A 25416-nucleotide genomic window follows, 5' to 3' on the forward strand; every position below is an offset into this window, starting at 1 on the left:
TTTTATTTTATTTTTTAATTAACGTATAATATGTTATTTGTTTCAGGGGAACAGGTCTGTGATTCATCTTATACAACACCCAGTGCTCACCACCATACATACCTCCCCAGCATCCATCACCTGGCCACCCCTTCCCCCCACCCTCCTCCCCTCAGTGCTTTTATTTTTAAAATTCAGTTTGTTATGCTAGTCCCAGATCTAATCCTAAATGTCCCAGGCCCCAGGGCCCTGACTCCTGGAGACCCAGCATGGTGTGAGGTTTCTGGCGGTGGGGACCAGGGAGGGGGGTATCTTGAGAGGGAGCAGGGGGCATGGTGTGTATTCCCCCTGCCCTCTGCACTTTGACTTCCAGTCTCAGACTAATATTAAGCCTGGAGGCTTTGCTTGATCCCCAAGCCTGCGCAGAGTTGCCCCAGTCTTGGGGGAAGATTTTCATTCATCACCAGGGCAATTTTTAATCCTTGATTAGAAATAGCATTTCTAGAAGTTGTACACTGGGCTGCAGAAAAGCACCCAGGGTGTGCTGATGCTCTGGATCTGTGCTGTTTGGGGCTGGTGTGGCTTTTCTACAGAGACCGCTCTGCAGGTGTGCACATTTCAAAACAAATAGAAAACTGGGCAGCAAAGGGGGTCATTGTATTTCTGTGTTCATCCTCTGCACCTTAACCACCTTGAGTTCTTTGCAGTGTCACGTTTGAATTTGTAGCAGAGAATAACATGTTAATAAGAGGGAAGGCTTTGATGTGACTAGAAACTAGGTTCTTATCAGTGAAGGAGATTTCATAGTTTTTTGTTTGTTTTAAGGATAGTAAGGAAGTCGAGAATTTTTTGTTTCAGAAGAGTAGTATTTTTTACACACATACTATTCTCATAATCTGGTCACTGAAGGGATGTGTAAAATAAAGCAGGTATAAACAGTTTGAGGGGCGCAGTTTGTAACAATACCTTCCATTTGTGTGACAGTTTATGAAATGCAAAGGCCGCAAAAACATAAATGTGCTTCTCCTTTGCTCTTGGCAACGACCTTATGAGACATTGAAGTGTAGAGAGAGCTTGTATTTATTATTCTGTTTTACAGATGAGAAAACAAAGACCCCAAGAAGTCATGGGCACAAAACCAGCTATTAAGTAGCAGAAATGAGACTGACTACAAAAACCTAGATGTTATGACTGCTAGGCTCGTGAACTTTCCACTCTCCCGTGCTACCTGCAAGAATTAAAGAAGACCTAAGTGGTATAGAAACTTCCACAGGCATTTAATTATATCTGTATATATTTTTTGCATCCTTAATGGAAACCATTTAAAGTTTGATGTAAAAAAGACAGAAAAATCTGAAATAAGTGTGTTGTAATGGGACTTTTTTTTTTTTTTTTTTTAAGACTATTTGAGAGAGCGACTGAGTGAGAGCAAGAGTGGCGGGGAGGGGCAGAGGGAGAAGGAGAAACAGACTCCCCACTGAGCTGGGAGCCAGATGCGGGGCTTGTTCCCAGATCTCTGGGATCATGATCTGAGCCAAAGGTAGACACCTAACGAACTGAGCCACCCAGGCTCCCCCTATTGTGAGTCCTTTTAAATTGTCATTTATGCAGCCTGATCTTTAGGATAATTTGGGTTAGTTTGGTGTGGGAGAAAGATACTCAAGATGATCCAAGGGTCCTCTTTTTTCTATAAACCTCTGGAGAATCAGATGTTGAAAAATGAAGTGAAGCAAGACAAGAAGCCTTTGAGTATATACAGTGGTGCTCTTTCTTTAAAACTCTTCTGGAGGAGCACCTGGGTGACCCAGTCTGTTACACATCTGACTTTGGCTCAGGTCATGATCTCAAGGTCCTGAGATGGAGCCCTTATCAGGCTTCCCGCTCAGTGGGGAGTCTGCTTATCCCTTTGCCCCTCTCCCCACTTGTTCTCTCTCTCGCTCTTTCTCTCTCTCTCTCTCTCTCATTAAAAAAAAGTCTTGAAAGACTTTTGGAGAATTTAGTTAAACTCAAATGAAATTTAACTTCATACTGACTAAATTTCACATTTAGAATGAGCATAACAGTTTGAAATTTGGGTGTTTGCCAGCTGTGTTCTTGAACTTGTCAGGCAGACGTTAAATGGGTTTTGCCTCGGTTTGTCAGACCCTTCCACTGTTTTGACCATGTGGTAAATCGTAATCCAAAATAAATTTTAATTAAGAATCATGAGCCAACATACCTAGGAGTCTCCTTTCAGTCCAGAACTGGAAGAGTCTCTCGTTTAGTCAGATGTTCATCCCTCTATCAGAGGCTTGCTTCTTAGGGAGAAGCAGCTTAGTTATGGCCCAGTATTCTGTACCGGGGTCTTCTGGTTAGAGTTGTTCAAAATACAGAGAATGGACACTGGCTCCAAGAACATTTAGACCTGCCATTACGGTGCAGGGAGAGCCATCTTGTACTATTTCTGCCTCAGACCCTGTTACTGGGATCCACTCAGAGTTCTTGGGCAGATAGCTGCCAGATAGCCTGTCAGCCACAGACTTACCAGTATCCACTCTTCTCCATGGTCCTCTGCAGTCTGAACTAAAGAGAGTGAAAAAAAGATCATAACTGCTAGTGACTCTAGGGATATGACCCATTATTTAAAAATGATATGGAATATGGCATCAGCTATTGGACAGGTTCAAGGAAGAGTTCTCATAGGGTTTTAACCAGCTCTGAGGAGAGCTTGGGAGTTTAGTGTACTTCATTTTGCATTTGTATGTTGATTTTTTTTCTCTTTCACTCCTTGAATCCTTGCACTTGGCTAAAGAAGTGTGAAATCTCTTAGTGACAACAGAGAGAATCCTGTGGTTGGTTGGGTTGAAACCCTTTTTTTTTTTCTTTTTTTCTTTTAGAGAGAGAGAGCTGGGAAGATGCGAGGTACAGAGGGAGAGAGAAAATCTCAAGCAGGTTCCATGCCTGTCATGGAGCCTGACACGGGGCTCGATCTCACAACCCTGAGATCATGACCTGAACTGAAATCAAGAGTTGGGCACCCAACAGACTGAGCCACCCAGGTGCCTCTGATTAGTTTATAATTTAGTTCCATGTGGTCAGGGAATGTATTTTCTATGATTTGAATCCTTTTAAGTTTGTTGCAACGTTCTTTAGAGCCCAGAATTCAGTCTTCTGTCTGATTGATGATGATGTTGCTCTGGTTTTCTAAATCCTTATTGATTTTCTGTTTACTTCCAGTGATTGAGAGAGGGATTTTGAATTCTAGTACAATCATGGATTTGTTTATTTCTCCTATCAGTTTTCACGCATTTGGAAACTCTGCGACCAGGTATATAATAAATAGGACTATTACATCCTCTTGGTAATTGACCTCTTTATCATTATGAAATGACCTTTACTTCTATTAATGCTCTGTTCTGAAATCTGTCAGATATTAATGTGGACATTCCACGTTGTACTTGTACTAAAAAAAAAGATTTAATTATTTATTTGAGAGAGAGTGTGTGAGAGGGCCAGCTAGAGGAGGGACAGAAAGAGAGGGAATCCCCAAGTCGACCCCCTCCTAAACACAGAGCCCAACACAGAGCCCTAGCCCAGGATCCCAAGATCCCAACATGAGACAAAATCAAGAGTCAGCTGGCATCTGACTGAGCCACTGGGACCCCTCCACCTTGCTTTTGTCAGTGTTGGCATGGTGTATCGTTTTCCATCCTTTTACTCTGAACCTATCCATGCCTTTATACGTAATGTGGGTATTTTTACAAGCAGCATGTGTCTGGGTCTTGCAGTTTTAAAGTATGTTCTGATTTTCTCTGCTTTTTAATTGGTTAATTCGACCGTTTACATTTGTTATGATTATTAACCTCTGTCATATCACAGCCTGTCTCCAAGTGGTGTTCTACCATTGTAGTAGTAGATTTCCCCCCTCCAGCCTTTGTGCTCTGTTGCTCTCCATTTTGCTTCTACAGATATTGCAAATCTCATAAGAAATTGTTACTATTTTTGTTTCAATAGTGGAATTATCTTTGAAAGATACTGAAATAAGAAGAAGAATGTACTTATACTGTTTCCGCTACTCTTTGTTCCTTTGAGTGGATGTACCTTTTGTTCTGGTGTCATTTTACTTCTGCTCCAACATTTCTGATGGCTGTCTGCTGCTGCTGCTGCTGCTACTGGAACCCTCCAGCTTTGACAAGTCTGAAAATGTCTTTGTTTCACCTTTGTTTTGGAAGATTTTGTGATGAGTATAGAATTCTAAGTTGATGAGTTTTTCTTCCAGTCCTTAAACTTTTTTTTGCCTGATTATCTTCTCCTTTGTATGTTTTGTTTTGTTTTTATTTTATTTTATTTATTTATTTGACAGAGATCACAAGTAGATAGAGAGGCAGGCAGAGAGAGAGAGAGGGAAGCAGGCTCCCCGCCGAGCAGAGCGCCCGATGCGGGACTCGATCCCAGGACCCTGAGATCATGACCCAAGCCGAAGGCAGCGGCTTAACCCACTGAGCCACCCAGGCGCCCCTCCTTTGTATGTTTCTGACAAGAAGTCAGACTTTCTGACTTCTTTCTGACAAGAAGGCTTGGTGTCCTTATTCATCCTTTGCTGTGTTCTACCTAGTGTGTCTCTTCTTCCCAGCAGTTTTGAGCTTCTTCCCTTTACTATTTGTTTGGACAGTTTTGCTGCAGGAAGCCTAGGTGTCAATTTCTTTATGTTTCTTGTGTTTAGAGTTTAGTGAACTTCTTGGATCTGTGCTTTTAGTGGTCATCAATTTTGGGGAAAATGTTGGTCATTTTTTCAAATATTTCTTGACCCGTTCTCTTTCTCTTCCATCTAAATGTATGTTAGATTTCTGAAAATTGTCGCCCAGCTTGCCGAAGCTGTGTTATTTTATTCCTTTTCTCTCTGTGTTTCACATTGTATGGTTTCTTTTGCAGTTTAAGACTCTGGACTCTTTCCTTCTGAAGTGGCTGATCTGCCATTACCCCATGCTGCCTGCTTTTCCTCTCTGATATTGTAGTTTTCATTTGTAGATGTTTGACTTTCAATCTTCTATATTTTCTGTTCCTCACATGTATGGCTTTTTGTCATAGTAACTGCTTCAGAGTCCTTTTTGCTAATCTGACATTTGTATCAATTCTTAGCTGGTTTCAGTGAGTTTATTTTTCTCTTAATTTCTGCTTCTGCTTTGCATGTTTGCTAATTTTTTATTAGGTGCCAACCATTGTAAATTTTACTTTCTTTAAAAAAAAAGATTTTACTTGTTTGAGAGAGCACGAATGAGGAGAAGAGTAGAGGGGGAAGGAGAAAGAGGGGAGAAAATCTCCAGTAGACTCCATGCCAAGCTAGGAGCCTGATGTAGGGCTCGATCCCATGACCCTGAGATCGGGACCTGAGCCAAAACCAAGAGGCAGACGCTAAACCAACTGAGCCATCCAGGTGCCTCTAAATTTTACTTTGTTAGGTGCTAGGTATTTTTTGTGTTCCTATAAACTTCTTGAGGTTTGTTCTGGGACCATAGTGAAACTAGAAATAGTTTGGTCCTTTCAGGTCTTTCTTTTAGGATGTGTTAGGCACACACTGTTTTCTGTCTAGGGCTAGTTGCTTCCCCTTTTAAAATTAGGAGCCTCCCGAGTACCCAGTGCCCCTGAACTTAGGAGATTTTCTGGTCTGGCTGGTGGGCAACAGCGCTGTTCCTGGCCATGCTGAGCATCAAGTCCTGTTTCCTCCCAGGCTTCATGATGACCCTTTCCTGTGCTCAGGGAGGTTCCTCCCGTGCATGCCCTGATTAAATGATGAGTTCTTGAGGGCTGCCCTCTGCCAAGCCGTGGTGCTGTGTGCTGTGAGCTCGGGCTGCTGTTCGTCTTTGACCCAACTGCTTCGGCTGTTTCTTCGTCTGCCCTCAGTCTTGGTTGATCTTCACTGAATGAGTACCAGCTTGTCACCTTGCTTTAGGGGATGTCCCCAGAATTCAGTGTATTGTTTAATTGATAATCTGTATGGCATCCCAAGATTCAAACATATTAAAGAATTAATGAAAAATGTTTTAATTTTGAGAGTCAGCTGGATAATTTCAGCAGGTAAAAATTATAGAAAACTATTTGCTTTATCTATTTTCCATAATTCATACTTTTTAAAGTTTTTATTTATTTATTTATTTGACAGAGAGAGAGAGAGGGAGAATGAGAGTGTGTACCCAAGCAGGGGGCAGTGGCAGGCAAGGGAGAGGAAGAAACAGGCTCTTGCCTGAGCAGGGAGCCTGATGTAGGGCTCAATCCTGGGGACCCTGAGATCATGACCCAAGCTGAAGGCAGATACTTCACTGACTGAGCCACCCAGGCACCTGTGTTTTCCATAATTCAGAAAAGACAGTACGGTGGAGAAAATTTTAAAAGTAGTATATACACTAATGACAACTTAATGTAATAACTTAGTCATATGGTAGATATAAACATTTTTTCTTTATATTTAATGTAGATAAAACTTACTGTGTAGTTATCATGAAATGCAAGAAATGAAGTCTTAAATCTTTGGTGAAGAGTCTTTCAGACTTCATGTTTTACTAACAATTCTCCTTTAAAGTCACTTTTTTTTTTTTTTTTTTTTAAGATTTGTTTATTAAAGAGAATGAGCGAGCATGCTCACAAGAGCACAGCATACTCAGGGGGAGCAGCAGGCAGAGGGAGAAGCAGGATCCCCACAGAGCAAGCAGCCTGATGTGGGGCTCGATCCCAGGACCAGGGGTCATGACCTGAGCTGAAGGCAGATGCTTGCTTAACCAACTGAACCACCCAGGCACCCCTAAAATCATTTTTTTAAGAAAAGATTTATTTTATTTTTTAGAGAGGGAGTGCATGAGTGGGGTGAGTGGCAGAGGGAGAGGGAAGGGATCTCAACCAGACTCCCTGCTGAGCAGGAAGGGAGCCTGACAAAGGACTGAATCTCATGACCTTGAGACCATGACTGGAGCCTGAATCAGGAGTTGGATGCTTAATGGACTGAGCCATCCAAGTGCCCCTAAAAGTCACTTTTGGTAGCCCTCCTATTGTCTGCTAAAATTCATGCACAATCTGAGCCGATGAGATTTCCTGTCGCTGTGGTAGTTTCCATCTTCTCCTGGCATGAGTGATTTAACAAGGCCGTAGATTAGTTTGACATACGAAAGTAGGTTAACTTAAGGGAAAAAGCGATTAAGAGCATGGCATCCTTCATGCAAGTAGGCAGACCGTCAGCCGAGGTATAGTAGAATAAAGCAGGTCTAACCATCCAGCCCGGCGTGGCTCTGAGCCAAATCTGTGGTTTACCTTAACTTTTATGAAGTAAGTAGCAAGTAGCCTTGCAAATCTTTTAGCTGTATGAGATGATTGACTACAATTATGAGACCTTCAAGTTAAAGGACTACTTTTTAACGATTGTTTAAATGGAATTACTATGCAGCTGCTTGTGTCTGTGAACACTCAAAAATGAACTAGTGATTTGTTACCATGCAAATTCTTTCAGCATTACGGATAAACAAAATTTTGTTAGCTCAGTCTCTTGAGATAGCAAAATAAGCGTTGGTATGATGGAGCACAAGCACAACAATGTAGATTTTGGAGTTTCCCTTTCTTTTAAATGATATTAAGCTTAAAATTTTGAGGTGTCACTTATTTTCAAATGTTAAACATTATAATAAAAAAGAAATCCGTGTTCTAAGACACCACATTTCAAAAAACAGTTCATTTGTGGTTTTTCCCCCAAAAGATTGGTAATTTATATCTATATATAATGCGTACCTTTTTTTTCTCTTTCTCATTTTCGTAGGTTCTGCCGGAGACTTCCATTTGGCCTCAATGTGAAAGTAGCATAGAAAATCACATCTACATGTGTATTGCTATCAGAATGTTGATTCTTTGGTCATGCCTGAAGAGGGAAATTCTGTCCTAATGGCTGACTGCCAGCGAAAATAGATGCTTATCCTAGATGTCAAGCATCTCTCCTTTTTACTGGAGTGAAAATCCCCTCCAGATACCAACAGAACATCAACTGCAGAAAATGCTTCACATTTTAAGGATGTCAGCAACCTAAATTCATGCGCCCTGTCTGCACAGTAGCTGTGGATGGTTTACCATCTGAAAGCTCCTCAAGCTCTTATCCAGGCCTCGTATCTGTTTCTGAAATGTCTCTGCTTCATGCTCTGGGCCCAGTGCAGACCTGGCTGGGGCAAGAGCTGGAGAAATGTGGCATCGATGCCATGATTTATACCCGCTATGTCCTCAGTCTTCTGCTGCATGACAGCTATGATTACGACCTGCAGGAACAGGTACTTCCCCCTTGTTGTGCTTTGGGACAATTCCCGGTTGTGTCTGCATGTTTGCATTTCTCTTCCTGGAGTGCTTTTATGCTGCAGGACAGGCTTATCGGTGTGCTGACCACACACTCCTGTCCTGTCAGGGCTTAGGGGAGTGGTCCCAGTGGTTAGTCCAGCTGCTTGCTCTGGGGGGAGACCTCCATGTGGACTGCACCCTGGCTCAGCTCTGGTTGTGGGCAGGGCAGGTTTGGGGACCTGCCTCGGAGGAGCGCTGCTCTCTGCTGGTTAGCGCCTCATACAGGACCGCTGGGCCTGGTGACCCTTGTGTCTGTGATCCTTAACATGCTAGGGGTGAGTATTTCCTTTTCATGTTAAATTGCTGGTTAACCAAAGTGTGTGTTATAAACCAGTGGACTTAGAAGGCTGAGTAAAGCACGTAACGGTGTGTCATTGTAAGTCACCCGTGAGTGGGCCATTATGCATTTTATCTGATGGCGGAGCCCAGTAGAAAGTGAAAAAGTAAGCAAATCTAGATTCTTGAGAAAAAAGAAAAACCAGTACTAGTCCCACCCTCTGAGAGTTGCTTCTGAAAGTGAGGCCTGCCCAGAGGGCAGCACAGTTGTCACCAGTGACCACAGGGGCTCTGGGTGGCTTCTGTGTGCAGAGTTCACGTGAAACCAAGTGGTTTGTGGCTGTTTTTGTTGTTTGTGTTTTAAACAATTGTTACTAACGCTGAAGCAGGAATAAAGTTCCACTGACAGAACAAGTGGCTTTGCCCTTCCAAACCACAGAAAAGCCTCCAAGTACTATAAATACATCGTTTCCCCGCTGTGTTTAGCGTTTGTCACGCATCAGCTATATGGAGTGTGTCCTCCTCTGCTGGTGCTCCTTACCCAACCTAGCTGGACGCAGCAGTGTGTTCCCTGCTTACGGGGTGCTTACTGCCTTGGCTGCTGAGAATGAGGTTCATGTTTTCGGGGGGTTGAGTTACAACCCAATAATCAGAAAACATGTCGTGTTGGTAATCACTATTTTGTATAATTTCCTTACTAAGGTTCTACTATTTCCTGTCATCTTCCCAGTAAATGTAAAAAATATATGTGTTTTTAGGGGCAAATAAAATGTTAAACCTACAAACATTAGAATTTTTTGTTTCTAGGAATGAGGAAAATACCTCTCTTAACTCAAAAGTCGTGTACTCTTAGGACTGTGTATTAACAGTATCCGCCTGGAATATTTATTCACCACCAGTAAGTTTATTAGCACAAAGTATTTTTTTTTATATATATTTTATTTATTTAACAGAGAGAAATCACAACTAGGCAGAGAGGCAGGCAGAGAGAGAGGAGGAAGCAGGCTCCCTGCGGAGCAGAGAGCCCGATGTGGGGCTCGATCCCAGGACCCTGAGATCATGACCTGAGCCGAAGGCAGTGGCTTAATCCACTGAGCCACCCAGGCGCCCCTAGCACAAAGTATTGACGTACTGCATGCTGTAGGGCATTGAGAAGGGAATGACACATGGGCCTACCGTAGGGGTTATAGTTGACACCTCTCTGATGAGACGTGTTTGTGATTCCTCTGGTTCCTTTCTTAGGAGAGCCTGGGGGTCAGGGGCAAGGCAGCTCTTCGTGCCTAATTTGATCCTCCTTCCAGAGTGCTGCTTCGTCTTTAGGGAGCAGGACAGATAAAGGTTAGCGAAAACACAATGTGTCTGAAATTGCAAGGATAATCTAAAGGGAAATAAAGGCTCCTAAAATACTCTTGCCCTCAGCCCAGTGCCGAGTCCCGTGCGGATGGGGAAGGTCAAATTGAAAACAATACTTGTGGGGCACCTGAGTGGCTCAGTGGGTTAAAGCCTCTGCCTTCAGCTCAGGTCATGATCCCAGAGTCCTGGGATCAAGCCCCACATCGGGCTCTCTGCTTGGAAGCGAGCCTGCTTCCCTGCCTCTCTGCCTACTTGTGATCTCTGTCAAATAAATAATAAATAAAATCTTTAAAAAAAAAAAAAAAAGAATGTTCCTCTCAGATTTAAAAAAAAAAAAAAGAAAGAAAAAGTAAAAGAAAACAATACTTGTTTTAGTAAGGGGTGGCCTAGGAGGTCACCTTTCCTGTGACTCTGGGGGAGGATGGGCTCACTGTACCCCCAGAAGGAGAGGTTAGGCTAGGAGCCGAGGCCAGTCTCGGCCTCGTCCTCCTTTCATGTTTCAGACACCAGCCAGTTGTAGTTCTTGATCCCTGGGTCAGACTGTGGTAACCTCGCTCCTCATGTGGAGGCCAGAAGACTCCTCTGTTACATTTAATCCCTCATTTTTCCTAATCTTTGTTAAAACAACCCTACAAAGAGCTCCTGAGTCCTAAGAAACAGATTATGCACAGGACTTTGGTCTCCGCTGCCCCTGCCCCAGATGATAGGATAGGAGAAAGGCCGACCTGCCATGGTCCGGTGAGGTGGGATGCCCAGCAGAGTTGCACAGGGTTGTAATTGCAGTGGTGGCATTGCTGGTTCCCGGGCGGCCCTGGAGAGGAGCACCTCTGACCGGTGGATGCTGGGGATGCCCCGCAGTTACTCATTTTTTGTTCTTGTTTTGTTTTTTAAGATTTTATTTATTTTTTTTTAAAGATTTTATGTATTTATTTGACAGAGAGCACAAGTAGGCAGAGTGAGAGGAGGAAGCGGGCTCCCCGCTGAGCAGAGAGCCCAATGCGGGGCTCAATCCCAGGATCCTGGGATCATGACCTGAGCTGAAAGCAGAGGCTTTAACCCACTGAGCCACCCAGGTGCCCCTAAGATTTTATTGATTTATTCAATAGAGAGAAAGAGGGAGAGAGAGCATAAGCGGGGGGAGCGGCAGGCAGAGGGGGAAGCAGACTCCCCGCTGAGCAGGGAGCCTGATTTGGGGCTTGATCCCAGGACCCTGGGACCATGACCTGAGCTGAAGGCATACGCTTCACCGATTGAGCCCCCCAGGTACCCCCGCAGCCACTTTGTTTCCACAAATTCTTCTTTCTTTTTCTCCTTCCTTCCTTTCTCCTTTGACTCACGATTACCATGCTCCGGTAAGGGCACTCGCAGCCCCTTAGGAGTTCGCTCCTTGTCACTTTCAGATATAGGTAGGAACCCCAGTTCTAACCTGCCCTGTAGGGCGAGGCCCCTGTGGCTGCGCCCTTTGAGGCCTCTGCTCGCTCCCCGACGTGACTGCATCCTCTGCTTCCAGACTCAGTGTTTCTGCTGGAGAGCTCATCTTCATAGCTGTTAGAAAGTATTGTCTTTCCCAGGGGTTTATAAGGTCTTTAAGCACAGAAATCAGATTTTCATCTTCTTTTTTTCAAGATTTTATTCATTTGGGAGAGAGAGAAAGAGGGAGAGGGAGAAAAAGCACAAGCAAGGAGTTGGGGGAAGGCAGAGGGAGAAGCAGACTCCCCCACGGAGAAGAGAACCCAACGTGGGGTGATCCCTGGACCCTGAGATCGTGACCTGAGCCTAAGGTGGATGCCTCACCAACGGAGCCCCCCAGGTGCCCCCAGATACTCATCTTCTTAAACATTTTTGACTTCTTGTGAAATAATTCCAAACATCCGAGTGACAAAGCAGGACGAGGAACTCTTGCGTACTCTTTACTCAGTCACCTGTTGCCCATATTTTCCTGCTTTTGCTCTATTTCTCTCATTTTGATATTCACCCTAAATAAATCAGCATGTTTCTTAAGACTGGACTTTCCCTTAGATAGCCGCGATAGAAAATTCAGGAAAATTAATACCGGTGCGATAGTATATAACATATGTCCTTGTTCCCATTTTATCCGTTGTCCCAGTGATTTCCTGTATCACGGCGCTGCCCTAGTCCAGGATCCTGCTGAAGACCACACACGGACTTCACTGGTTGCTGGTCTTGACTCCTTTAATCTGGAATAGTTCCGTGTCTTTCTTTGGGGCTCACAGCTTTGACATTTGTGAAGATAGCAGGCCAGCTGTTTTGCAGCCTTTCCTTTAAGTCATGCTCGCTGCCATTTAGCATCAGTGTGTGCTGATGGCAGTGACGTTTCATGAGCCTGGGGTTCCCTTCTTTCCCCCGCACCACAGTCTGCTTCGTGGTGGCAGTGCTGGCTTTGGTGACGTCTGCCAGGTCTCCAGTGTGATGCTGACCACTCTTCTCTGTGTAACCATCTGGTGGCCCGGGTGGGAGACAGGCACTTGGGCTGTGCCTGGGTGATTCTGCCAGAATCACTTGTACCTGGTGATTTTTGTAGCTCCGTGGTCCCCTCTGCATTCAGTAGCTGGCGTTCCTGGACGAGGGGAACGCTGGCCCCATCACGCAGAGAGCGCCACAGCAGGCCCAGGGCAGCGCCAGCCGTGTGCCCTGGGCTGTCGTAGCCTTAGCTCCATAGCTTGCAGGTGAGTAGTAGTACGTTCCTCTCGTGTGGACACAGATGTTCAGAGGAGTTTTGGTGATCTGCCTGAGGCCACACAGTACTGAGTCAGAGTATAGACTCGTGTCTGCCAGACCCAGATCATGAGCCCACTTTTATGTCAGGGAGTGTTTTGTTTTTGTTTGTTTTCATATATAACAGATAATTATTGAACACTTTCTCATAAAGGCAAGCTTTAGAAACCACATGGAACTGGTTTAATTTTTTTCTAACATGCTCATGATTTGTTGAGGTGGGGAAAAATCCATTTGTATTAGTTCGCATTTGAATTAGGAGTTGAGTCCCTGCAAAGTTAAAGTGAGAGCCATGGTAGCCTGCACTGCCAGGAAACTCAGAGCACCAGGTCTCTGAGTGTTAAACTGGATTTAAGTTAAGTTCTTTCAAAATACACACAGACACACATATTTTAAGTATAAGAATGTTTCATGCCCAGTGCGCAGCCCAGTGCAGGCTTGAAGCCATGACCCTTAGATCAGGACCTGAGCTGAAATGCAGAGTTGGATGTCTAGCTGACTGAGCCACTCACCTGCCCCTCAGAAATACCGGATAGTCTTACTTAAAATTGGCTAAAAGGGAAGCTTACAGTAAAAACTGTAATTTAAAGGGAGTGGGAATTTCCTTCTCTTGCCTCAAGGTTATGCTGGGTTGATGGTCAACGGCAAGTTCCCCATAATCTTTCATGAGTAGGAAGAGTTATTTTAGGAAGATAGGACTGCCTTTCACTACCCCATTTCTTAGAACTGCACATCTTCGGGATTTTCTTCTATAATTAGTAAATTAAAACTATCATCCAAGAGTTCACTGAACCATTTTTCGTGTCTGTAATATTAGTGTTCTCAGCATCATGAAATCTGTATCAGGAGCTTGTGATGACCACAGAGAGCCCAGCTCGCTTGTGCTCACACGGAAGTGGTGGTCCAGACAAGCATACACGCCCCAGGAGCAGTGAGCCAGCCGCAAGGCAGCACTCACCCTCCCAGCCCACTGCCTCATCATTAGCGCACGGGAGGGACTTGGGAGGGACTTAGACGTGGTAGTAAAGCCACTTGCCTAGCATCACAAAGCCAGTCAGTTGGGAGCCTTTATTGATTAAAAACTTGAAATGTCCAGGAATGCCTGGCTGGCTCAGTGAGCCTGCAATTCTTGATCTCAGGGTTGTAGGTTTGAGCCCCATGTTAGATGTAGAAGTTACTTAAAATCTTAAGAAAAATAAAATAAAAACTTGGAATGTCCAGAGGCTAGGGCTGGCCCCAGTGGCAGCTTGACTCAGAGCCTTCCATAGAATCTGTGCCCCCCACCCCCAGCTGTGAAGCTTGCCTTATCTATTGCCTTTATTCCGAGCCACACCCCTGGCCTCTCCCCCACTCCCTTCTCCACTGCAACCCCAGACTCCCTCTTCCTGGTAAGGCAGCTTGGTCAAGGCAGGACTCCTGACCCAGTTACTGGGACAAGGAGACTTTGGCTGAGCTACAAGCACTTGGAGCCATAGGAACTAAGAATTGGAGAAGGTCGTGCCCCACAGGTAGTCTGGGGTGATTAGGGTGCTGAGCTGGAAAAACATAGTCCTCTGGGCACCTGGGTGGCACAGTCAGTTAAGTATGCAGCTCTTGATTTTAGCTCAGGTCTTGATCTCAGGGTCGTTGAGTTCAAGCCCCACACTGGGCTCTGTGCTGGGTGTGGAGCCTACTTAAAAAGAAAGGAGGAAAGAAAGTAGTCCTCTCAAGAGTACCTGCATGCAAATGCTCATAGGTTTGGGGAGTGTGCACTGGTAGTACTGCATTCTGACATTTGTGTTTCAGACAAATCAAATCTTTGCCGTGTTATCCACTCTTCTTGAGTTTGTTCTCCTTGTTTCTTTGAGGGGTTTTACCTTGCACGCGTCCTCCGAGACTGCCCTCCCGTGGTCGTCCCTCTGTCTGTGTGGTTGCTTCAGGCGCTCTTACGATGTTAGACTTTTTGTAGGTTCCAGATCGGGAACAACCAGGGATTCGGTGCAGAAATATAAGAGGGTTTTTTTCCTTACAGTTTTTATTGAGGCCTAAGGTCTGTACTGACCAGGATAGTAATGGGTGGATGGTCACGAAGTTCCCATCCACGGAATGACACACAGACAGACAGCACATTACTGTCAACACAGAAGCTCCCAGGTGCCCTGCAGCCTCCCTACTCACTGTGTGTCCAGAGCTGGCAGTGTGGCCCGTTCTCCACTCCCTCTGGGCTACTGGCCCCTGCCTCGCTGATGTGTTCTCTCCAGGCTTGAGAAGCTGCCCCCAGCTCCCCTGGTTTCTCTTTCTCTTAAAGGGCCACCTTTTTCTCTGCCTCTTGGCCCTGTGCCTAGAATGGGTACATTTCCCAGAGGAGAAAAGAGGCTCAGATGTCTGGCTCAGATGAACTGCCCTTGCCTAGGATGGTCCCCTCACCTGTCTGTTATCAAGGCCTGGATGTTTCAGCACAGGTGTTCATGTTGCTTTGGTTTTGTGTTTTATCTGGCTTTTCTGGTTAGTCTGGGCAGGGGAGTTGGCCTGCTGCCACTTATCTTTCTTTTTCTTTAGAGTTGTTTTGATTCGCAGTAAATTGAGAAGAGATTTCATACATACCCCCTGCTGCACACATGCTGAGCCTCCCCCATTATCAACACCCTGACCCAAGCAGTGCCTTTGTTAGTGAACCCGCTTTGGTACATAATTGCCCGAAGTCCGTAACTTACATTAGGATTCACTCTCTGTGTTGAACAGTCTCTGGATTTGGACAGATGCAGAGTGAATGACATGTATCCATCATAACAGTATCCTGCAGGCTAGTTTCCCTACCCCCAAACATCCCCCATGCTCCACCCGTTCATCTCTCTCTCCCCAAGCCCTGGCAACCATTGGGCTCTTTACTGCCTCCACAGTTTCACCCTTTCCAGAATGTCGGGGAATTGGGATCACACAGTATGTGGCCTTTTCAGACTGGCTTCCTTCACCACTAGGTGAATATGCATTTAAGTTTCTGCATGTTTCAGAATCTCCTCCTTTTAGTATTCCATGGTAGGAAAATGTATAATATTCCAAGGTAGGAAATGCCATATTTTGCGTATCCAGCTGTCAGTGGACACTTGGGTTTCTTCCATGTCATAGCTATTGTGAATGACACTGCCATGAATGGGAAACAGTATCTTTGAGATCCTACTTTCAATTTGGTGGGGGGGTGGGGTGGGGGAGTTACATGCTCAGAAGTGGAATTGCTGGGTCATATGGTAATTCTGTTTAAAAAAATTTTTAAGGATTTTATTTGAGTGAGAGAGTACATGAACAGGGTAGTGAAAGGGTGAAGCAGACTCTTCTGCTGAACAGGGAGCCCTGCTTGAGGTCATGACCTGAGCTGAAGGCAGACACTTAACTGACTGAGCCAGCCAGTCACCCCTCTGTTTTTTGTTTTGTTTTGTTTCTTTTCAGCATAACAGAATTCATTGTTTTTGCACCACACCCAGTGCTCCATGCAATCTGTGCCCTCCTTACTACCCACCACCTGGCTCCCCCAACCTCCCACCCCCCGCCCCTTCAAAACTCTCAGGTTGTTTTTCAGAGTCCATAGTCTCTCATGATTCACCTCCCCTTCCAATTTCCCTCAATTCCCTTCTCCTCTCCATCTCCCTATGTCCTCCATGTTATTTGTTATGCTCCACAAATAAGTGAAACCATATGATAATTGACTCTCTCTGCTTGACTTATTTCACTCAGCATAATCTCTTCCAGTCTGTCCATGTCCCATATACACTATGGAGTATTATGCCTCCATCAGAAAGGATGAATACCCAACTTTTGTATTACCCCTCTGTTTTAAATTTTTGGGGGGACTTCCAGCAGCTACACCATTTTACATTCCCACCAATTTCTCTGTAAAGTTACCCACACCTTTGTTTTCTGGTGTTTTGTTAGTAGCCATCCTGATGGGTATGAGGTGGTATCTTGCTGTGGTTTGATTCGTATTCTCCCTGATGATCAGTGATGTTTGAACATCTTTTCGTGTGCTCACTGGCCTTCTGCATGTCTTCTGTGGAAGACCATCTGTTCATGTCATTTGCCCATTTTTGAATCGGGCTGTTTCTTGCTGTTGTTGAATGTTGGGAGTTCTCCATATGTTTTAGTGTTAACCCCCCATCAGAGACATGGCTGGATATATTTTCTCCCATCCTGTGGGCTAACATTTTCACTCTGTGGAGAACGTCTTTGATGTACAGAATTCAAAATTTTTCATGAAATCCAGTTTGTTTATTTTTTCTTTGTTGCTGGTGCCCTTGGTGTCCTAAGAGATCACTGTCAAAACTAAGTCGTGAAGCTTTACCCTGTGTTTCCTCCCAGAATTTATAGATTTAGCTCTTTTTATTTTTTAAAGATTTTATTTATTTATTTGGCAGACAAAGATCACAAGTAGGCAGAGAGGCGGGGGGTGGGGGGGTGGGAAGCAGGCTCCCCGTCAAGCAGAGAGCCCGATGCGGGGCTCGATCTCAGGACCCTGAGATCATGACCTGAGCTGAAGTCAGAGGCTTTAACCACTGAGCCACCCAGGCGTCCCTATATTTAGCTCTTATATATAGGTCTTTTGACCACTTCTGGTTAAATTTTTGTATATGGTGTGAGGTACAGATCCAGTATCATTCTTTTGCAGGTGGATGTCCAGTCTTCCCAGCACCATTTGTTGAAAAGACTGTCCTTTTCCCATTTGAGTGGTTGTGGCACCTTTGTTGAAAATCATTTGACCACATGCACAAGAGTCTGTTTCTGGTCCCTCTGTCCTATTTCTTTGGTCTAGTGCCTGTCTTTTTGTGAGTACCACACTGTTTTGATTAGTGTAGCTCTGTTGCAGTTTCTTTTAAATCTCCTAATTGAGTTGTGTCTTCTAGCTAAGAGTCCATCATTGTAGAAATGTAGCTGCATTATCACATTATTTGTGTTCCCAGAGGTTAAAAAAGAACATCCCAGGGCTGATGGCTAAGTGGGACTGATAACTTCTGCATTGGGCACAGCTCATTTATTCCTGGAACTGCTTGTGACCTGTTCTTGAGCACATCTCCACCTGGGGAAGCTAGCATCTGCAGTGTTCCCCTGGAAGACTGTTGTCTTCTTTAACGATAATTACCACAAAATTGGATCTATCCTGGGTTGCTCGAGTGTCTTACCCATATGCTGTATTTCAGCATACATGTACTCAGCAGACCCTGATTAGGTCAGCCTTACACATAGGGAATATGACAATACAGCCCGAGCAGGAGTTAGCACTGTGGGTGGGCCCACAAGTTCCTGTCCACAGACTCCCTAAGATACCATAATAAAAATGTGGTTTTGGGGGGGTTTAGGAGGTAGAATCTTCAAATGAAATAGAGGAAAGGTTTTGAATATAAATAATTGCATTTTTATTACTTTTTAATAAATAATTGCATTTTTAAAATGCACATGTCTGCTTTTTTATTCAGCAGGTGGTGCCCATGATGTGCTAGACACTATGACGGGCGCCAGGAATCCGGGGCTGACTAGGGACGGTCCTCCAGAGATAGCCGCTAGTTTTGGGATCTGTGAAACACTGGCTGTGCAGAGCTGGGGACACTGGATGGGGGACGATTTCAGTGGGAGTGACAGAGGAGAGACCTTTGAGCAGTTGAAGGAAGAAGGAAGGGAGAGTGCATGCGAGGTAACAGAAATAGGAAGGGCCTGTGCTGGGAGGCCTCAGAAGAGTAGGGCGGGGCTGGGGGTGGGGAATGAGACTGGGCAGGTGGGCAGACCCATCCTGATGAACTGGTGTGCTGTTGGGGGGGAGTTGCATGCCAGCCCCATTGCTGGAGATGGCGGGCACTGCAGGATGGCGTGTGCTGCTGGGTAGACCGGTTGGGCCACTGAGTGCGGGGAGGCCAGTGAGGAATTGTTCCTGTTGACTGAGGACCTAGTTGGAATTAACCTGAAGTTATACTTATTTTTTAGAGGCAAGTCTTCATTCTTTTGAGCAACAAGAAGAGGATGGATTACTTGGGCCCTTCCTCAAAATCTACCTATATCTTCTATTCACAAGCAACCAAAAATTTAGCCTAAGTTGGCTTACAAGGGGGAGAAGTCTCCTATAACTGAATGTCCAGAAGTAGGGCTGGCCCAAGCCTGGTTCAGTTCAGAGCTTTCCCGGTGTCATTAGAGCTGCCCTGCCTCCCTGCCTGCCTCCCTATGGCAGCTTGCTGTTCCTGCCAGCTCCCAGGGGCATGGAGGGTGCATGTAAGTGAGCATAGGTCTGGCATCCGAGGATGTGTTCCCCCTTTTTTTTTTTGCTCATTTTCAAGTGCCCACGTCTGTTTGGTCTCATGCCAGTATGAACCAATCTTTATGGCCAAAGGAATGAAACACGCGGATTTGTATTAAGCTAGTTAGGGCCTGAAGATGGGGGTGGCACCAGTCCCATTCAGACACTTCACGGTTTGGGTTTTTCAGGGTGCTGTTAACAGGAAGGTGTGGGAGGCAGGGGTGGGTGCCGAGCAGCCAGCAGCAGACGTCATCACCCCAGCTGTATTTCAGAATGGCGTGTTCTTTTTCTTCCTCCAGTTCCTAGTGTTTCCGTTTTGACAGAAGGCAGCCAGAGAAAGTCAATCAAAACCCTTGCCTTATGTCACCTCACAGTAGCGTCTGGAAAAGTACTTGGTAATAGATTCCCAAGCCGAGAATGTTCTTTACCTGTATCTTCTTTTGGTACTTGGTAATGTTTTCTGTCTTTAAGATTACGACTTCGAGAAATCATCCTTGATTTTACTGAGTTTATCAAGGAGATATTTGGCACACAGTCAATATTTTATGTTTGTGCCTAAGTAGATCTGTAATGAGTATAGCATCGGGGACTAAAAATAATAACCTAGAAGTATCTTGAAGTGTCTTTTTATACTGTGTTCTTTTAAAAGCTGATTATTAGCTCAGTGCTATTGTTTAAGAAGTCCTAATACATTCACACAGTACAGGAAGCCAGAAAAAGGAGGGAGCTCTCGGATACAGTAAGTGGAAGAGCCAGAAGGCCTGGTGCGTCTGCTACACTGCTTGTTCACATAGCTTTTTCTACACGCTTTATGATGTTTCTGTGACGTCACCCTAAAATTACAAGGCAAAACAGCACATTATCTGCAAAATGTCTAAAGCCATCCTCACAGCTAACATTATTTGACTCACAAATAATGGCAAGCTGCTTTGTGCATTTTCATTCTGTCAGAAGGGAAAACAAGAATCAAGCTCCCCACCCCGGCCCGGCTCAGTGGTGGGACGTTGTGTAGGGTCACACTGCAGTGCAGCTGTGCTTTCCCACTGGCCATGGTGCGCAGGGACTGTCTGTATCTTCACATCTGTGTCACTGTTCAGCTGAGAAGCTTCTACCAAACTTTGACTTGGGGGCGACTGGTCTGCACTACAGGGACATGTGGAAAGGCAAATAGGAAGGGAAGAATCTAACAGATTTCATAAATGTCTTCTAGTCGATTAACATGTTTAATTAAATGCATGCCTGCAGTTCATATCAGTATTTGGCAGTATCTGTGTGAAAAGACATTTTCAAAAGACAAAAATGCACCAAGTCGTACTATAGATCAGCATTAGCAGGGCGGCTGGGGAAGGAGAAGAAAAGACCGCCAGCTTGGAAGTGATGGTTCACAGGTACCACAATCTTGTATAGAGAAAACCTTAAGGAATGGAATTAAGAAAAGTCCATTTATAGCAGTATTAAAAAGGTTGAAATACTTTGGAATAAATCTAACAAAAGAATTGCAAGACTTGCACACTGAAAACGTCACTGAGAGAAACGAAGGAAGACCTCGTACATGGAAGGACCTCCTGTGTTCACGACCAGAAGACTCCATGTCGGTAAGACAGCGGCTTCCCACACATTGACCCACACACAGCGCGGCCCCGCCAGAGTCCCCACTGCCTGTGTTGCCGAGATTGTTGGCAAGCTGATCCTAAAATCCATATAGACCTCTAAAGGGACTCAGAGTAGCCAGTGAAATCTTGAAAAGAAGAACAAAGTTGGAGGGCTCACATGTCTCAGTTTCAAAAAACTTGCACAAGGCTCTGGTAACCACGGCCACTTGGTCCTGGTGTACATATGGCTGTAGGAAATGAAACTGAGCGTTCAGAAAGGAACATGTGTGTTTATGGTCTAACAAGACCATGTGAGGGGAAAGAATGGTCTTTTCAATGAAAGCTGCCGAGACAGCAGAGTAGCCACCTGTAAAGGAAGTTGGACTCCTACTTCGTACCACTTGCAAGTATTAACTCCAATTGGTTTCGACTCATCAGTGAAAGGAGCTGACCTATAACGCTCTTGGAAGAAAACACAGGAGTTGAATTGTCACAACTTGGAGGAGGCAGTGATTTCTCAGGACACCAAAAGCAAGCAGCCTAAGACCCTAGTGGATGAGACTTTATCACAATGAGAAACTTCTGTGCCCCAAAGGACATCATCAAGAAAGTAAAGAAGAAAAAAATATATAGAATTGGAGAAAATGTTCCCAATTTAGTGTATTTAGTGAGAGATTTGTGTTCAGAATATATTCTTTTAAAACGGGCCACTATTTGAATGGCCTTTTGGTGTATCTTTCCTGGACAGAAGACAGCAAGACCATGAGAGGGCGCCCCATGTTGTTAGTTGTTAGTCATTCGGGACATAAAGATCGCGATGAGACACCACTTCGTGCTCACGAGACGGCTAAGATAAAAACCCAGGGGATGGCGAGTGTCAGGATGTGGGGGAGGCAGAACCCTGAGATGCTGCTGGTGTGATGGTGAATGAGAGCCGCTTTGAAAATCGTCTGTCGGATCTTCAAACGGTTGAACACACAGATGCCACATGACCCCACCGTTCTACTCCTGGGTGTTAATCGGGAGAATGAAAACTGTATGTCCGCACGAAAACCTGTATGTGAATGTTGAGAACAGCCAGGAGGTAAAATGATCCAAATACTCGTTAGCGCATTCATGAAGGAAACGCAGTGGAGTATTCCTCAGTCAGAAAAGGGAGTGGAGCCCTGGTACGTGCCTCAGCCTGTACGAAGGATGAGCCTTCAAAACCTTGCCCCGAGGGGAAGAAGCCAGACGCAAAAGGAGGTCGATCATATCACTCCATTTATATGAAATTTCCAGAATAGTCAGATGCATAGAGACGGCAGGCCAGGAGTTCCCAGTGACTCAGGAGAGAGCAGAGTAGTAATGGGAAGGGACTGCGAATGGTATAGGGTCTCCTTTGGGGGCGAGGAATAGGTTTTTAAAAATTTTATTTATTTACATACACATACACACACACACATATATTTAAGATTTTATTTATTTGACAGAGACAGCGAGAGAGGGAGCACAAGCAGGGGGAGTAAGAGAGGAGGAAGCAGGCTTCCTACGGAGCAGGGATCCCGATGTGGGGCTCGATCCCAGGACCCTGGGATCATGACCTGAGCCAAAGGCAGCCACTTAACAACTGAGCCACCCAGATGCACCTACTTATTTATATTTTTAAGTTATTTACTTGTCAGAGATTGAGAGAGCACTAGTTGGGGAGAGAGGCAAGCAGAGGGAAAAGCCTGGCCAACCAGGCCAAGAAAAAGAACGTGCCCCTTTTAGGCTTCCTGAATGTGTTCTGCAGATCTTTATAGTAGCAACAGCCATTCTCAGGTGTTGGCCTTTGCGTCTGTATTTCATACCAGACCAGGCACCTCTGGCAGGCAGGGCCTCTCCTGTGTTCATTCTTTTTTTTTTTTTAAGATTTTATTTATTTATTTGACAGAGCTCACAGGTAGGCAGAGAGGCAGGCGGGGAGGGGGGGGAGCAGGCTCCCTGCTGAGCAGAGAGCCTGATGCAGGACCCAATCCCAGGACCCTGAGATCATGACCTGAGCCGAAGGCAGAGGCTTAACCCACTGAGCTACCCAGGCGCCCCCTGTTGTGTTCATTCTTATGATCCCTAGTGCCCCAGAGCAGACACTGAAGTCACTGCTGGATGAATGGGGGAGTCCACATTCATGGGTAGACCTAGGATGCCAGGTAGGAAACGTGAAGCCCGTGTCAGATAACCTATCCTAGGTGAAGAGTGGCAGACGCTCTTCCAAGTTTCTTCATTTTTGACTTAGTAAATTTTCTATTAAAACAATATCACAACTTTTTTTATTTAAAAGATTTTATTTCTTTGAGAGAGAACGAGCAAGCAAGAGATCATAAGCAGGAGGTAGCACCAGAGGGAGAGGGAGGAGCAGGCTCTCCACGAGCAGGGAGCCCGATGTGGGGCATGATCCCAGGACTTCGGGATCATGACCTAAGCTGAAGGCAGACCCTTCATGACTGAGCCACCCAAGTGCCCCAACAACTTTTGACTATTAAACAGTATGGCCTAATTATAAGAAAAATCAAAATAATATTAGTGTGCTTCTCCTGCTCACTGAGAGATAAGCTCCTCAGTGACCTCTTAGGTCATTTCTCTGAGACCTTCTAGTGCACGGTTACGTGTGTGCACACACACATTCACACGAAATGAGGTTGTACTGCTGTGTAGACTGTTCTCCTAGTATATTGCAGATAGCTTTCTTTGTCAGTAAGTGCACTGCATAATCTCCTTAATGGCTGTCATACATATCTCATCACCTGGATAAACTATAACTTATTTAACCAAGTCTTCCTTATTTGGCATTTAGGTTTCTGACTGTTTGCCTTGGTTGACAGCATTGTGATCAGTACCACAGCAGATAAGCCTGTGCGCGCAGAGGTGATTATTTTGTTAGGATAAATTCTCAGAAATAGAACTATTAGATTGAAAGTATACGCCTGTGTTTAAGATGTTTGAGATGTTTTGTCAGACTGCTTCCAGAAAGAGCACCTGACCATGTGAACTGAATTTTGAAAGCCTCTTCTGTCTGTGTAATAAAACTTCATTAGGACTTTGTGTGTTACCTCTGCTGAGCTGTAATACAGCTTCAGTACAGAAACATGTTGATAATCTCAAGAAGGAGAAAGAGCCAGGCTCAGCAGCTCACACAAAAAGGAGTCCTGTGTTCATCATTACAGAAATAGCTTTTCTACTTTCTTTGTTTTATATACCATGAACAGTAGAATTACAACGTTTCTTTCTGCCCTTGGAAGCTTCGAGTCTGTGTTGTTATGGGTCTGCCTGCTGCTCCTCTTAAAGGACAAACCTGATCACCAGAAGATACCACTGATAAGGAATGTCAGGTTTCAGGTGTTGTCCAGCCAAGCCCGTCAGATAAATGGAAATATACTGATAGTACTTACTTGGCCATTAAACACATTTTCCCTTGGAAAATTGGAATTGACACCACTCAGCCAGAAAATATGTTTTTCAGGTTCATGAGATCTGCAGACATGCCCAAGAAATTAAGAAAAGTGTGCTAATGATGGAGGGGTGTAGAGGGAGGGACTGTTCTCCCACTCTTATCTGGTGGCATTAAAGTAATTTTTATGTATTGAATCAAAGAAAAAATTGGGTTACACAGTTGATGGTGTATGATTTGATTTTTATTTTTTTTAAAGATTTTTATTTATTCATTTGATAGACAGAGATCACAAGTAGGCAGAGAGGCAGGCAGAGAGAGAGAGGAAGAGAAGCAGGCTCCCTGCCAAGCAGAGAGCCCGACGTGGGGCTCGATCTCAGACCCTGAGATCATGACCTGAGCCGAAGGCAGAGGCTTAACCCACTGAGCCACCCAGGTGCCCCTGATTTGATTTTTAAAATCTTTTTATTATTATGCTTTTCCATCTTTATCTCCTCTGTATATATATTCGTAGCCATGTCCTGAGGGCCTGCTGTAGGCCATGTCATCTTCTAAGTAATTTTTAAAATTTTGCTATTGTCGTTCTGGTCCTTTTTTTTTTTTGTTCTTATTGTCTGTCCACTGGTTTTAATCATAATTTATCTAATGGAAGGCTTTTTATTTACTTATTTTTAAATTGGGTGAGACAAAGTAGCAAAGCAATTAAAAATATTACTTTAAAGTCCCAGCTTAGGGAAATAGCTGTAAACTTACATCCTAGAATATTCTATAGCCAAAGAATTTGTGGTAATGTTGAGGTGATGCTTACGGTTTAGTAAGTTAAGTCAAATACAATTTTCTATAACTAGCATGAATTCAAGTCTGTGATTTTTAAAGTATACAGAAAAGGCCAAATGAAGCAGGCCAGATAATTCAGGTTCTCACTGGGTGGTAGTATCATGGGTGATTTTGCTTTCTTCCCACTTCCCAAATTTTCTTCAGATTTTGATTATGGGCCTGCGTAACCAAGGGGAAAAATAAACTTACAATGCCAACGTAAAATATTTTATATCTGTTGTTTTTTAGACTACAAAGAAATAGGATTTGAACCATTTAACTGTTAAATGTTAAAATCTTGTAGTAATATATACACTCATTATCAAAGAGTGGGAAGTACAGAAGACATTTAATTGTGTATGCAATCTGGAATTTATTTATGCTGTACTTGATTTACATACAAATGTCTGAGTTTATTACCACTTCATGTCAGTGGGTCATATCCTTAAGATCGTAAATAAATCATAATATAATGTAAATCTGGGTAATAGGTACCAAACGAATGATTATTCCAGAGCGCTCAGACTGACTATGTCTGTGGTCTCTGAACTTACTAGCGATGAATGCACTTGGGAGGGGAATGTGTTTGAGCATGTGGGAAGGAGCAGTGTTTGAAACTTGCTTCTTAGTTCACTGTTCATTGAACTCTGTCTAATCTTATTTTA

The 25416-nt window shown here is 44.4% G+C and overlaps 1 protein-coding gene across 5 annotated transcripts in view; it reads left to right on the forward strand.

Annotated features, from left to right (window-relative positions):
• Positions 1–25416, forward strand: part of KIAA0232 (KIAA0232 ortholog) — an 84093-nt gene that overhangs the window by 23654 nt on the left and 35023 nt on the right. For 2 of the 5 annotated variants that reach the window (XM_045990359.1, XM_045990400.1), the window contains exons 1-3: positions 1096–1234; positions 3196–3286; positions 7757–8255. In XM_045990359.1, the coding sequence (XP_045846315.1) occupies positions 8025–8255 (231 nt within the window). In that variant the 5' untranslated portion in view covers positions 1096–1234; positions 3196–3286; positions 7757–8024. Of the gene's footprint in view, positions 1–575; positions 587–1095; positions 1235–3195; positions 3287–7756; positions 8256–25416 lie in introns of those variants that run through there. The other 3 variants (XM_045990370.1, XM_045990380.1, XM_045990391.1) reach the window with 2 other exon arrangements.

This window comes from Meles meles, chromosome 2 (genome assembly GCF_922984935.1).
Source record: "Meles meles chromosome 2, mMelMel3.1 paternal haplotype, whole genome shotgun sequence".
Lineage (NCBI taxonomy): Eukaryota > Metazoa > Chordata > Mammalia > Carnivora > Mustelidae > Meles > Meles meles.